Source organism: Miniopterus natalensis, chromosome 18, assembly GCF_054644295.1.
Source record: "Miniopterus natalensis isolate mMinNat1 chromosome 18, mMinNat1.hap1, whole genome shotgun sequence".
NCBI classification, from domain to species: Eukaryota; Metazoa; Chordata; class Mammalia; order Chiroptera; family Miniopteridae; genus Miniopterus; species Miniopterus natalensis.
This window is the reverse complement of record NC_142098.1, coordinates 40869892-40884712: the sequence shown is the minus strand read 5'-3', so window position 1 is coordinate 40884712 and position 14821 is coordinate 40869892. Positions and strand designations below refer to the sequence as shown.

The following is a 14821-nucleotide window of genomic DNA, read 5'->3' as shown; positions in this document are numbered from 1 at the left end:
GGCCTGGACTCCTGGTCTGAGGGGGGGGGGGCCTGGACTCCTGGTCTGAGGGAAGGGGCCGGATTCCCAGGCAGCCACAGCGGCGGGGTGATCCAGCTGGAGCACGGCCCGCCCCGCCCCTCACGCGCCCCGTTATCTCGCATCCTGGGGAGGAAGGGGGGGCAGCTGTATATTTAGTCTCTGCCCTCGCCCTTTATCAGTGTCCTCAGTGAGGCTCGGGCAGCCCGGAGGAGACTGAAGTCCCCGGGGCCTTCAAGGTCACCCCGGACGCCCCCTCCCTGACTCTCCAAGAGCTTCTTGTCCCCTCTCTGCCTCCTGCAACCCCTTGGCCAGTCTCAGCATGGCGGACGAGTGAGTGCAGCCGGTGTCCCGAGGCCCGGGGCAGTGGGAGGCAGGGGGCGGTCTCCTGGAGGGGTGAGCGCCGCGGGGCGGGACCCCTGGCCTGAGGAGGGAGGTGGGGCAGGACTCCCGGGGCTGGAATGAGACTCCTAGGACCCGAGACGGGGGAGCTGGTGCCAGGACCTCTCGGTCAGACGGCTTCTGGGGCGCGTTTGGAGACGGACAGGGCAGGCCACGGGCCGGCGTTAACCCCCTTCCCGGTTTCTCTCCCTCCCTCCAGGAGCAACGACGCGGTGAGCGCGGGCGCGGCGGGGCCGCCGGGCCGGGGAGGGCGCTGCTGCGGGGGGGGCTCGGGCGGGGCGGCAGCCCGCGGGGAGGGCGTGGAGAGGGGCCGAGCGCCGAGCTGACGCGCCCCGTTCCCCACCCAGGCGGGGGAACCGCGCCCCGCCCCCGCTCGACGCCGCTCCTCCGCCAACTACCGCGCCTACGCCACCGAGCCGCACGCCAAGGTGAGGGCGGGGCGGGGCGGGGCGGGGCCTGGAGTCAGTCCCTGGACCATACCGCGCACCTGGGGGAAGGGGCGGAGTCACGGCCGCAACGGGGCGGGGTTTGTCGTGGGCGGAGCCTAAAGGGTGAGGCGTTTCGGGGGCGGGGTTTCACAAGCACCAGGCTCGGATTGGCGAGAGTTGCCTATGGGCGGAGTTGCGTTGCCCATGGGAACGGCGATAGCTTCGGAGGCGGTGGGCGGTGCTTAGCCAGAGTCAGAGGCCCAGATTGGTGGATTGGACTGAGGGGCGTGGCCTCGCGTACTCCGAGGGCGGGAATTAGAGGCGGGCTCGAATCTGGACCGGGCTTGAGGGGGGCGGGCTCTTAAGCCCCACCCACTGCCCACCTTTGGGTCCCTCGCCGTACTCTTTCCTCTCTCCATCTCATTCCGGCAGAAAAAGTCTAAGATCTCCGCCTCCAGAAAACTGCAGCTGAAGGTGAGAAGATGCCTTGATGGGGAGCCGCGGTGTCCTGGGGGGGCGGAGCCTGATAGTAGGGTCATGGCTTCGAGTGTACGAGTGGGTGGGACTTGGAGTATTGGGTTTGGGGGCGTGGCTTTGGGCTGGGAGCCCCGCCTTGGAATGATGAACCTTGAGGGGCGGGGCCCTAGAAGACCTAGGCGAAGCCTGGGGTTAGAGGGTGGGCGGGGCCGAGGCAGCCTCCCAGCCAGTCTCCATCCCGCTCCCGCACGTGGGCTGTGGTCCCTCCATCCCCCGCCCCCTCGCAGATGCTGATGCTGCAGATCGCGAAGCAGGAGCTGGAGCAGGAGGCAGAGGAGCGGCGTGGAGAGAAGGCTCGTGCTCTGAGCACGCGGTGCCAGCCCCTGGAGTTGGCCGGGCTGAGCTTCGAGGAGCTGCAGGTACAGGCTCTAGTCAGGGTCTCCTGCCCAGCCCGAGGTCCTGGGTTCCTGTGTCAGGTCGTGCATCCTTGGGGCTTAGGTACAGTCACTATCCTTCCCCTTCTGCTCTGGACCTTGGGGCCCAATCTCCCAATTTTTACCTTCACGAGTTCAGAACTATGGCCTGCAAGCTGCCTGCAGTCTCAAAATCCATTAGGGATGGAGGTCGGTTCCTCCATCCCTAATTCTGTAGATTCTCAGGATTAGTGGCTCTGGAGTTCTGCTTTGTTCGCAGTTCCCAGGAGACCAGCTTCCCTCTAGTTCAGGACCAGATATCGAGGCCCCCAGCCCCAATTCCCTCAGACCCATGGGTCCGGGTCCCCAGCCTTCCCCTACCGTACATGCCACGTTTCTTCACCAGGACTTGTGCCGACAGCTCCACGCCCGCGTGGACAAAGTGGATGAGGAGAGATATGATGTGGAGGCCAAAGTCACCAAGAACATCACGGAGGTGGGAGGCACGGGGCATTCCTGGTCCCTTCAGGGTAGGAAGCAGTGCCTGGGGCTGTGGTCTCAGCCTGGCCCCTTGTAGCTGCTCGTGGTTGAGGATCCCAGGGGACCCAGGTCACCTCCGTGAGTCTGGCAGGGAGGGGAGCTAAAGGACGACTGCACTGTGGCTTGGCCAGGCTGTTACAGGCAGAGGGAGATGGACAGAAGAAAACACGTTTGTGAAAATATGTGGCTGGAGTGTCAAGTGGTGGTAAAGGAGCTCAGGCATGGACTGGGCACCGTGAGATGCAGGTCGCAGGCCTGCCAAGGGTCAGTGGTTTTCAGAGAGATGAGGCTGGGGTGGGTCTGGGAGAGTTTCCAGCTCAGGATGAGCAGCTTGAATTTTGTCCCAGAAGCAGTGGGAGCCTGAGCCAGGAAAAACCTGCCTGAGGCCTGGGTAGGGAGAGGAGGGCAGTGGGGGGGTGGAAGAGTGGGGCGGGGGGTGGTGGAGGGAGAGGTCTCCACCTCCCTCATGCCCCCTCACCCCCAGATCGCAGATCTGACCCAGAAGATCTTTGACCTCCGGGGCAAGTTCAAGCGGCCCACCCTGCGGAGGGTGCGGATCTCTGCGGATGCTATGATGCAGGCGCTGCTGGGCACCCGGGCGAAGGAGTCCTTAGACCTGCGGGCCCACCTCAAGCAGGTGAAGAAGGAGGACACGGAGAAGGTGAGTGTGGCTGGGCCAGGACCGGGTGCCTAGAGGAGGGGTGTGGGGGCAGCAGACCCAGCGCCCAGCCTCAGGGCACGTGACTTGGGATTTTTGAGGAGGAGAATCTGGAAAGGAACCTTCAACTGGAAGTATAGGAGGGCACAGGGAGACAGGAAGCAGGGGAAGGTAGAGGAGACTAGAAGCGCATTAGGAGAAACGAGCAGCATGGAGTTAGGATGTGCACGAGGGTTACAGGAAGTGCAGGAGGGAGACAGGAAGTGCAGGAGGGAGACAGGAAACGCAGGAGGGAGACAGGAAGTGCAGGAGGGAGACAGGAAGTGCAGGAGATAAAGACAGGAAGGGCAGGAGAGAGACCGGAAGTGCAGGAGGGAGACAGGAAGCGCAGGAGAGAGACAGGAAGTACAGGAGAGAAAGACAGGAAAGGCAGGAGAGAGACCGGAAGTGCAGGAGGGAGACAGGAAGTGCAGGAGAGAAAGACAGGAAGGGCAGGAGAGAGACAAGAAGGGCAGGAGAGAGACAGGAAGTGCAGGAGGGAGACAGGAAGTGCAGGAGAGAAAGACAGGAAGGGCAGGAGGGAGACAGGAAAGGCAGGAGAGACACAGGAAGTGCAGGAGAGACACAGGAAGGGCAGGAGGGAGGCAGGAAGTGCAGGAGGGAGGCAGGAAGTGCATGGGGCAAATTGGATGGGATTGTTGAAGGGACAGGAAATGTTCCAGAACTAGATCCTTGGGCCCAGCAGCCTGGAGGGCAGTTGGAGGATATTTGAGGGAAGACACTCTAACCTCTGACTCCGTTTCCCCAGGAAAACCGGGAGGTGGGAGACTGGCGCAAGAACATCGATGCGCTGAGTGGCATGGAGGGCCGCAAGAAAAAGTTTGAGGGTTGAGCTGGCCTGCCCGACGCCCCGCCCTGAGGAATAAAGCTTCGGTCCGAGAGCAGTGGCTGTGTGTCTGCTACCTGGGGCTTGGGTGTGGGAGTCAGAGAGCCGAGGGCTGGGCTCCGGGAAGGCACACCGCACACCAGGAGCAGAGCTGGGTCTCCAACTGGGGTGTTCTGGGCTCCTCTGCTCCATGCGGGAGCCACAGAGATGCTGAGACTGAGGCCCACAGAGACAGAGAGAGACCAGAGAGAGAAACAGGGAGACCCAAGGGGAGAGGAGGAAAGACAGACTCATGGAGAGAGATACACGCAGCGAGACAGACAGAAATGAGGACCTGTGGAGGGATACCTGCAGAGACAGGAAGAGAGACCCCAAAACAGCTAAAAAGGTAGAGACGTGGACATAGACCCAAAGAGAGACAGACAAGGGGTCACAGACAGACACACGGGAGACCCGGAGAAATGCATAGAAAGAGAAACACAGAGATCGTAGAGAGTGAGACCAGGACCCGCTGAGAGACAGGGAGGGGCGAGGTGTTTGCTCTCCTGGGCCGGCTCCCCTGGAGGTCAAGGTCATGGCTTGGCACGGAAGGAGGGGGAGAGATACCAAAAAAGGTCCAAGTCAGATAGAGGTGGGGGGGGTAAGGTCGTGCGGGCCTGACACCCCTCCTTCTTTCCTCCCCCGTCTGTCACACACCTGTTTCCTTGCTTTAGCGCCTGTTGTCACCAGGGTGGAATTCTGGTGACAGACAAAGGGTGGGGGCAGGGAGTGTGAGACAGAAAGATGGACGGAGAGAGACACAATGGGGAGTCACCAAGACAAAGGAGAGACAGAGACAGAGAAACAGGGTGTGAGAGAGAGACACCCAGAGAGACACAGAAAGGGGGACGAGAGCCTTGGAAAGAGAAAACGTCCCCTGTACCCCTGTCATCAATAAGCATTCTCCAAGGACCTCTGTGTGCTAAGCCAGGGACTTCAGAGCCTAGAACACCATGTGTGGTAGGGAGGTGGGGACCCGGGGGTCGTCTCGCCCAGCCTGGTGCTCCTGGGAGGCACCCGTGGGGCGGAGAAGGGGTCTCAGCAAGCAGGAGGGGCCTGGATCATTAATGTGGAGCCAGAGTGGGGGCAGGGCGGCCTGTCCCCCGGACTAGTGTTTGGGGAAAGGAATTCTCCCCCCTTCCTGGGGCGGGGCTGAGCTCCGCTATAAACTGGGGGTGCTTCAGCTGCCCAGCACGTTCATACCGCTGCAGACCCAGCCTCAGGTGAGGGCTCCGGGGATCTCCTGGCTGGGAGGGTGGGAGACAGAGGGGAGTGGAGATGTAGGGAGGCGGAGGAGCATGGATATGAGGATTTGGGGGTTACAGAATCTGGGGGGTCCTTCTGGATTTGGTGTCCCAGAATATAACCTTGGGACATAAGTCTCAGAGTCAGGGAATCTCAGAAATTGGGGGTGTCTGGGCTTGGACTTCAAGTAGTCTGGGTGTCAGGACTGGGGGGTCAGAATCAGGGGTTCTAGGAGTTGGGGACACAAGCTCTGCAGGCTTGTGATTGGAGGTGGCAAAACTTTCAGTGTCATAGTTAGGAGGTACTGTGAATTGGGCCTCTGAGTTTGGGGATCCGATTTTGGTGTCTCATGATCTTGAGGTTCAGAATTTAGGAGGTGTCAAGACATGGTGTCTCAGAATCTGGACATGAGGACTCACTGGTGCATCATAAATTGGGGGTCTCAGGATCTGTGGGTATTGGGATTTAGGGGGACTCAACGTGGGCACCTTGGGGCCTGGGAGGTAGCATAGATTGGGGGTCTACTTAGGGGTGAGGGTGAGGCCTCGGGCGGCCTGCCTCCTCCCTGGCTGTGGGTGAAGGTGAAAGGAAACAGGTGGGAAGGTGCCCCACCAGAGGGGAGGGGTGGGACCTGGGGTTGGGAGAGGGGACCGGGTGGGACTAAGTCTCCCAAAGCCCTCCCCCCACTCCAGTCCCTTTTTAGGAGGCGTCCTCTGTTTTACTGTCTACGACATCCCCCCGAAATAGCCCCTGGGGGAGGGGCAGCTATTGTCTTCAGGCCACTGTCCCTGCCCAGATACCGTCTCCTAATCCCACTCAGATCGGGTTCCCGTGGACGTGTCACAAGACAAAAGAGGACAGCTGGGGGGGGGGGGGCGGCAGCTGCAGCCCTGGGGCTGCGCCTGGGCCGCACCCCCAAGGCCCTGTCCTCACAGGGCTTCGTGGTCGCACCCCAGGAGTCGCACTCCTCTCGCAGTCCCAGCCCCCCAGCCCCCAGCCCCCCAGCCTCCCCTTTGGGGCTCCACCCCACGCCCCCAATTCTCTTCGGTCTTCAGGTCGCACCAGGATGTCGGACACCGAAGAGCAGGACTATGAGGAGTGAGCGACGCTGGCGGGAGGGCGGAGGGGGGGGCTGGAGAAGTGGGGACACCCCCCCCCACACCTAACTCCCTAACTCTCCCCCTCTCTCCCTCCCTCGCACCCCTGTTCTCAGGGAGCAGCCCGAAGGTGAGTGGGGAGTGCGCTGGCCCTGGGGGGCTGGGGGCCCGCGGGTCTCCTGGGGGGCCGGTGCTGAGGGGCGGGTGCCCCCCAGCCCCTCGCCCCTCTGGGTTTCCCAGCGTCCCCAGCGCAGTCTCCGCACAGCCGCGGGACACGCTCACCGACGGTCGCAGCGGAGCCTGGGGGGTCCCCAGGTCTCAGCGCCCCCCCCCGGCTCCTAACGGCCCCTCTTCTCCGCCCCCCTTCCTGCAGAGGAGGCTGAAGAGGAGGAGGAAGGTGAGCCCCGGACTCCGCGGGTCCGAGCCGGACGCGGGGGGCCGGGCGGAGCGGGGACCACTGTCCGGGGGTGGGGGCCGGGGTGGGGCTCCCGACCGCCCGAGTTTCAGGTCCTTTAACCGCCTCTCCGTCTCTCCCCTCCCCCTCCCGCACCCGGGTGTGGCCGCTCCCCGTTCCCCGCACCTGCCCCCCCAATTCCTCGCTTCTCCCCTGCCCCTCCCCCAGCCCCCGAGGAGCCGGAGCCGGTGGCAGAGCGAGGTGACCGCGGCTGCTTCGCTTCCCGACAACGATCTCGGGGCTCCCCCACCCCGATATCCTCCGGACCCCGACCTCCGCGTGGACTCCCCCCGCCCGCCTAGCCCGCCCGGGGCGCGGTCCTTTAAGCCCCGAGAGCCCGCGCGCCCTCTGGTGGCCGCGAAGGGAAACTGCCTCGCGGCGGCTTCCAGCCTCTCCTTCCTCCTTAAAGGGACCGACACCCAAGCCTTCTCCCCCGGAGGATGCTCACAGAAGGGTTGGGTGTTTGCGCAGAGGCACCCCGCCCCCGTTTTCGCGCCCCCCCCGACCCTGTCTGTTATTTTTCTCCTCCATATACATTCAAAGTTTGGGGCCTGGGTTGCAGATAGGGCTGGGGGGGAGTGGGGGGTGGAACTGCGCTGCTAGGTCTTGATGGAGGAGGGCGGGAGCTCTGGGTATGTCGAAGGGGGAGGGCCTGGGGTTTGGAGGGACCCCCACTCCAGTTCTGAATGTATATCTGATGCGTGTGACCCTCTTCCTCCCTTCCTGCCACCCTGATTTCCCTCCCCTCCCTTTCTTCCCCACGCCCTCCCCCACCCCCCAGAGCAGTTGGAGGAGGGAACTGGGCTCCTGGGGGCCAAGGTTTGGGGGGCTTCTCGTGAACTCTGGCTAATTATCTCTTTGTACCTTCCCACCAGAAGAAGAGCGCCCCAGACCAAGGTGAGCCCCTATGGGGGGGATCCAAATCACATCCTCCTAAGCATGCCACCCACCTCCAGAGACAGCAGAGACAGGGTACCGGGGTGGCAGAGAAAGGGGGGGGCATTGAAACAGAGGAATGGACAGTCAGAGGTCCCTTCTTTAGCAACTATTCCCCGGAGAACTTCCCACAGCATTTGTCAGCCCTGTTGGTGAAACAGACCCAGACACAGTGATGGAACCAGCAAGGGGACTGGAGTAGCACAGATCAGGGCTCAACATTTGTCCTAGGCAATCAAGGAAGGCTTCCCAGGGGAGGTGACGCCCGTCTGGCTGAAGGAGATAGAGGGGAGATTGTAGATGAGAAGGTGGGGCGGTGTGTGCAAGGTCCAATGGCTGATCTAAGCCAGTCTTCCAGGGAGCAGATGGAGGCACGGGCCAGTCTGACCAGGAGGCGGCTGCGGGAGCCCATGGGGGGTGGACCCTGGAGGAGCTGACATTGGGGCCAAAGCTGGGAGATGCGAGGAGGCAGCAATCTGAACATGAGAAAAAACCTAGAAGCAGAAACTGTCTGGGCCTGTGTGGGCAGGATGGTGAAGGCCAGGGCACTCGGGAGCCATGGAACAGTTTCGAGCAGAGAGACCTAGGGTCAGATCCGGGCGAGGGAGCACAGATGTGCCGCATGGTCAGGGAAAGCTTGGTGGAGGAGGAAAGGCCCCAGGCATGAAGTGTATTGGGACAAGGGCAACGCCATCAGAGGGAACGGCCCGTGCAAAGGCCCTGGGGCACAGGATCAGGCCGGGAACCATGACATGCGGCCCGTGTCTGAGTGAGGAAACGAGACGCTGGAGAAGCTGGCTGGGGCTTAGGAGAGAGCCTGGGCTGCAGACGGAGTTGGCGAATCCTCCGTAACCGACGGTCATCGAGGTCGAGGGCCGACCGGGCGTGAGAGTGTCCTATGAATGAATAAAAGGGCTCACTGGGGGACAAAGAGACAGAGATGGGACAGCCAGAGAAGCAGGGAGCAAGTTAGGCGCTCGCGCTCTCAGGAACCAAAAAGGCTGGAGGGCTGACCCCCTCCCCCAGCAGCCCGCCCAATGCACTATAACGCGCGGGTACCTTCAAATTCTTACCAGCTGCATTTCACAAAGTCAGGGGAGCACCCAGGACGAACCTTAATGTCACATTTTGTGCGACCTGTGCTGTCTGAGATTCCATCATTTCAGCCCGTAATTAACAAAACGTGAGGTTATTTTGTTTGCACTAAGTCTTTGAAACCAGGTGTGCGTTCCCCTGACGGTCCCTCTGTGCGGGGACCAGGCACATTGCAGGGGCGCGGCGCCGGGTGTGACGCGTGGCCGCCACCCTGGCAGGGCCGGGGGCGCGGGGCCCTCACGCTGCTGACTGACCTTCTCTTCTGTCCGCTCAGCCGCCCGGTGGTGCCCCCATTGATCCCCCCAAAGATCCCGGAAGGGGAACGTGTGGACTTCGATGTAAGTAACAGGCATCCCGCCCCCAGGAGCAGCTGCGAGCCCGCAGGGTGCCTTCGTGCAAATAAAAAATAAAAATAAATAAAAATAAGGGCGCTTTCTGCCTCCCTTGGGAATTACGTCCTAATAGCCCAGAACGGTCCCGTCGGAACACGGTGCTCTGCTGCCCCCTGCTGGAAATTTAGTCAACTGTCACCCCCACGGATCCCGCCGGGCAGGGCGCCCCTCCCGAGGTCCCGGGCGCCGCGGGGTGGGGTGGGGATGACCGGCCCCCGCGCCCGTCCCGCAGGACATCCACCGGAAGCGCATGGAGAAAGACCTGCTGGAGCTGCAGACGCTCATCGACGTGCACTTTGAGCAGCGCAAGAAGGAGGAAGAGGAGCTCATTGCGCTGAAAGACCGCATTGTGAGTGGAGGGGGCTGGGGCTCCCCAAGTTCTTCCCTCGCCCCCATGCCATCCTTTGGGGCTCGGGGGATAACGGAGCATAGTTCCTGTCCAGTACAGACCTTTCGGAAAGGGACCCAAGTCTGGCCACACTCACAACTTGTGCATTTTTTGCTCTTGACCTGGTCTGGGGAGGAGTGGCGGGTGGGGGGTGATCCCTGCACCCCTCACTCTTCTCGGTCCCCCAGGAGCGGCGCCGGGCGGAGAGAGCTCAGCAACAGCGCTTCAGGACCGAGAAGGAGCGGGAGCGGCAGGCCAAGCTGGCGGTGGGTGTCTCCCTCCTCTGGGAGCCCGAATGTTCCTCCTGGCGCGGGGCGCTCTAGTTTCCATTCCTGATGTTCTCTGTGGTCCCAAAGAGGTCCTCGTGCTGTATCACTCAAGGATCCTTCTGTTGGAAGGGACAGAAACTCCAACCCAAGCTGGATTTGGCAGAAAGAGGATTCTATTGGCTCGTGTAAAACAAAAGCCTAGGGTGAACCTGCTTCAGGCACAGCTGGATCAGGGGACTCAAATAATATCACCAAGAAACCGCTTTTCTCTTCCCATCCCTTCGCCCATCTTTCTGTGGACATGGCGGTGACCAACTCATGTTTGCCTGGGCCTTTCCTCGTCTGAGCCCTAAAAATCTTGAATCCCGTCTGTCCCAGGAAAAGTAGAATTGTTCACCTGCCCGTAGTTGGGGGAGAGTGGTTAGAATGCGTCCATCAGGCCTTGGAAACGTGACCTGCGGTGGCATCAAGGAAGGGCCCACTTGGTCCACATTTAAGGAACAGGAGTAGGGTGGGGTATTAGGGGCGCAGGGATCACCACCCACCCGCCACTCCTCCCCAGACCAGGTCCCACAGCCAGGCCTGGGGGACAAAGGGCCCTCTGCATGTTAGCCTGTCCCCACACTGACTGCCTCTCACCACGGGGTCTGCACCCCTCCCACATCCCCACCTGGGCCCCCTTTCCCCACAGTGGGGGGCAGGCCTTGGGGTTTAACCCCTTTTCCCCCACAGGAGGAGAAAATGCGGAAGGAGGAAGAAGAGGCCAAGAAGCGAGCCGAGGATGATGCCAAGAAGAAGAAGGTCCTGTCCAACATGGGGGCCCATTTCGGGGGCTACCTGGTCAAGGTGAGCTCCGCTGGCTGGGGCCTGAGGTCTTGGCTCCCCGGGGGGAGGCAACTGAGAGCAGAGACTTCTGGTTCCTGAGGGAGGAGGGGCTGGGGGCTGGACCCCTGGGTCTGAGGGAGGAGGGGCTGGGGGCCTGGACCTCTGGGTCTGAGGGAGGAGGGGCTGTGCCCTGGACTCCTGGGTCCGAGGGAGGAGGGGCTGGGGTCTTAGATGCCTGAGGTCCTGGGAGAGATGGTGGCCTGGATCCCAGACCCCTGGGTCCTCACATGGGGAGCCATCTGGAAGATTTGTACCCCAGCTCAAGGTGTCCCCTTCCCAATCCTCAGGCAGAACAAAAGCGGGGTAAGCGCCAGACGGGGCGGGAGATGAAGCTTCGCATCCTGTCTGAGCGTAAGAAGCCTCTGAACATCGACCACCTGGGAGAGGACCAGCTCCGGTAGGCGGGGAGGGCCTGGGTGTGAGATGGGGAGATAAGGGGACCCTCACCCAGACCTGGGTGGGCAGAAGCCCTGGTGCTGTGTGACTTAGGGCACGTGTCTCCCCCTCTCTGGGTTGCTGTAGCCTTCTCTGCGATACAGGACCCACTCTTTGTGGGTGCCAAGACCTGGGAGTAAAGGTCAGCGAAATAATAGTATTTTCCATCCATTATCTCACCTACAACAGCTCAATGCAGACTTTTTTTTTTTTTCCCTCACCTGAGGATAGTCTTTCCATTGCTTTTCAGAACAGTAGAAGGGAGAGAGAGAGAAACATTGATGTGAGAGAAACACATCGATTGGTTGCCTCTGCACGCACCCCACCAGGGCTGGGGATACAGCCTGCAACTGAGGTACGTGCCCTTGGCCGGAATCCAACCCCAGACCCTTTGGTTTTCGGGCCAATGCTTTAAGCACTGAGCCAAAACGGCTAGGACTGCAGTAGACTTTTCTCAGTTAAGGATAAATTTGGTGCCCAGTAACTGAAATTTGACTATAGCAGCCTAAAATACAGAGCTTCAGCTTTTCACATAGAAAAAACCTGTAGTCCAGTGTTGAAATGGAAACTCTACAAAATCATTAGAGCCCCAGACTCCTATTTTTCTGCTCCACTGCTTTTAGCCCAATATTTCCATCCTCAGAATCACCGTCCTGGTGCAAAACGGCTGCTGGAGCTCCAGCCATCACATCCAAGCAGCATAAAGAAATTGCAAAGGAAGAGCCACAAAAACTTCCCTGGAAGAAGCCCCATCCAATCACCTACTTTCAGCCCACCGACCACCCTACCTGCGAGGGAGGTTGGCAGAGTGGCTTTTTAACTGGGCTTGTTACAAAAAGTTCTGTTTGTAAGGAAGAAATGGGCGGGCAACCAGCCATCTCTTTCACAGTTTTATTTCTACATTTATTTTTTATTTTTTATTTTTTTTGAGAGAGAAACAGGATCCTAGGGGAAGTCACTTGGCCATAGCCACCACCCAGAGAATTGGAGAGCAGGGACTTGAACCAGGGCTTTCTGACTGCGGAGCCCGGGTCTTAGCCACCACCTCCTTCTCACTTAGGGGAGTATGAACCCCTTATTCTGGGTAGGAAGAGAGTGGGCAGAGGTCTTTTAAAACCCTTTGCTTCAATTCACATTGAATATTTCTGCCTCAAATATTAACAAATTCAGAGTCACACTGTGTGGCTTTGGACAGTTCCCTCAACCTCTCTGAGCCCAGAGCGCGGCCAGGCCCAGGCCTTGACCGCCTGTCTGCTCCGCCAGGAACAAGGCCCAGGAGCTGTCCGACTGGATCCACCAGCTGGAGTCGGAGAAGTTCGACCTGATGGAGAAGATGAAGCAGCAGAAATATGAGGTTAGACCTGTGTCTGCTGGGGGCCCTGCTGGGCGGGGGTGGGTGTGGGTGGGGGTGTGTGGGGGTGGGTGGGGGAGGTGGGGGTGGTGTGTGTGTCCCAGGCTGTTCCAGCATCTCCCCCGGCCTCCCTCTGCAGATCAACGTGCTCTACAACCGCATCAGCCACGCCCAGAAGTTGTAAGTGTGACCCTGCCGGAGCCCCATGCCCTCCCTCTCACTCTCGGGGTCCCTCCTTCCTTCCCCATTCCCCTCGCTCCCCCTTGGTGTCTGTCCCTTTCTCAGTCTTTGTCCCTCATTCCCTGTCATCTCTTTCTGCCCTCTGCCTCCCTTCTCGGGTCTCAATCACCACTTCCGTGTCCCTCTAAGTCACCGATTCTCAAGGATGGGGGGCGATGTTGCCCCCCACAGGGGACATTGGGCAAAGTCTGGAACTTTTGTGGTTGTCACAACTGCATGGGAACTGACATCTAGTGGGTGGTGACATCCAGGGGTGCTGCTCAATACCCTACAGTGCCCAGGACAGCACCCCAGAGCAGAGACCCAGACCCAAATGCCAGCAGTGCCAGACCCCCCGGGAATCATAATTGTGACTCACACCAGCACCCCTGTGAACACCTCCACTCAGCGCAGATGCCCACCGCACATGGCACTGGGGTCTTTCATCATGAACCACCCACCCCAGCCAGTGAACTCCAATGACAACTCCAATCTGCACGCCTCTCCCTCTGGGTCCGGAGGGCGGGTATTTTGGGGGGCCCTATCTCAGAGGTCCAGGAAGCCATCCCTCCTGATACCCCCTTTTTCTCCCACAGCCGGAAGGGGGCAGGGAAGGGCCGCCTTGGAGGCCGCTGGAAGTGAGAACGGGGTGGTGGGGCACCCCGACGCACCAGGAGCCCTTGGAGCACTTGTCCCACCTGTCTCTTGAAATAAATGCTCTGCCTGTGGGCACCTGCTGAGGTTGTTACTATTATTGTTAACTTCCTGCCAGTCTCTCACAGTTAATTAGGTTAACTCACCAGGTCTGGAGAATCCTCATATTATCACAACAGTATGTAAAGTTAAACCCTCACAAGGGCTGGTGGGAAGGTAAAATGGGCGGCGCTTTGGAAAACAATCAGGCGGTTCCTTAAAACGTTAAACACAGTTACTGGCCCAGCAATTCCACTCCTAGGCACCTGCCCAAGAGAACTGAAAGCGTAGGTCCGCACGAGAACTTGCACACCAATGTGGCGGCTGCGTTATTCACAGTAGCCAAAAGGTGAGGACAACCCAAGGGCCCATCACTGATGAATGGCTACAGCGGAATATTATTCAGCCATGAAAAGGAACAAAGTATTGCCACCTGCTACAACGTGGGTGAACCTCGGAAACATGATGCTCAGTGAAAGAAGCTAGACGCAAAAGGTCACATAATGAGTGATTCCATTTACATGGAATTTCCAGAAGGCAAATTCCTAAAGGCAGAAGGTTAGGTTAGTGCTTTCCAGGGACTGGGACAGGGTGGGGGAAGGGATAGGGAGGAGAGGGCTAAAGGGATTAGCATTTCTTTTGTGTGTGTGTGTGTGTGTAAAAATGTTCTGGAATTAACGGTAGTTACACAAACTTGTGGATATAGTAAAGAACCACTGAATTGGACACTTTGAAATGTTTTCGGTATATGCATTATATCTGATTTTATTTTATTTATTTTTAAAAATATATCTTTATTGATTTCAGAGAGAGGGAGAGAAACATCAATGATGAGAGTCATTGATCGGCTGCCTCCTGCATGTCCCCCAACTGGGGATAGAGCCCACAGCCTCAGGCATATGCCCTGACGGGGAATCGAACCACGATCTCCTGGATCCTAGGTTAATGCTCAACTGCTGAGCCCTGCCTGGCATCTGATTTTAGGAATGCAAAACCAGGCCCTGGCCCGGTAGCTCAGTTGGTTGGAGCATTGTCCCAATAGGCCAAGGTTGCAGATTGAGCCCTGGTCAGGTCACATACAAGAAACCACCAATGAATGCACAGATAAGTGGAACAACAAATCAATGAGGGTCATGGGAAGTGTGGGCTTGAGGACTACATATCCCAAGAGCCACCAGGACTGCTATTCCCTTTGTGTCTATGGCCAGTGCTCCCAGGGCCTTGTGGGACTTGTAGTTTATTTCTTTGCACAGGCCGCGCCCCCCCCCCCTTCCCCAGGACTTTGGAGAGGGCGGATTCTGTTGCTTCTGTCCAGATTTGAGCCCCTTTCTGTAAGACTTTTATGGGTCTTTATCCCGGTCTCAAAGTGCCTGCACCTCTCTCAACTTGGATTTTGGAGCAGGATACTTAAGCTGAGGATTGTTTCCTGCTTCAAGGTGCTAGGTCTGAGACCTCACCCTCCAAATCTATTCGCCTGCCTCGCTGGGGAGGACATACAAAT

General features: G+C 59.2%; 2 protein-coding genes across 2 annotated transcripts; both read left to right on the top strand.

The window, feature by feature from the left end:
• The first annotated feature begins 340 nt into the window (after positions 1-340).
• Positions 341-3828, top strand: TNNI3 (troponin I3, cardiac type). Its single transcript, XM_087827340.1, has 8 exons — positions 341-351; positions 620-632; positions 768-848; positions 1281-1322; positions 1613-1744; positions 2145-2234; positions 2763-2939; positions 3745-3828. The coding sequence occupies exons 1-8, from the start codon at positions 341-343 to the stop codon at positions 3826-3828; spliced, it is 630 nt and encodes a 209-aa protein (XP_087683466.1).
• A 3004-nt stretch (positions 3829-6832) lies between these two features.
• On the top strand, positions 6833-13514 carry TNNT1 (troponin T1, slow skeletal type). Its single transcript, XM_087827339.1, has 10 exons — positions 6833-6858; positions 7533-7554; positions 8963-9026; positions 9313-9429; positions 9657-9734; positions 10470-10583; positions 10910-11019; positions 12321-12411; positions 12548-12588; positions 13224-13514. Exons 4-10 carry the CDS (start codon positions 9331-9333, stop codon positions 13267-13269), a joined length of 579 nt encoding a protein of 192 aa, XP_087683465.1. The 5' UTR covers positions 6833-6858; positions 7533-7554; positions 8963-9026; positions 9313-9330; the 3' UTR covers positions 13270-13514.
• Positions 13515-14821: the final 1307 nt, after the last annotated feature.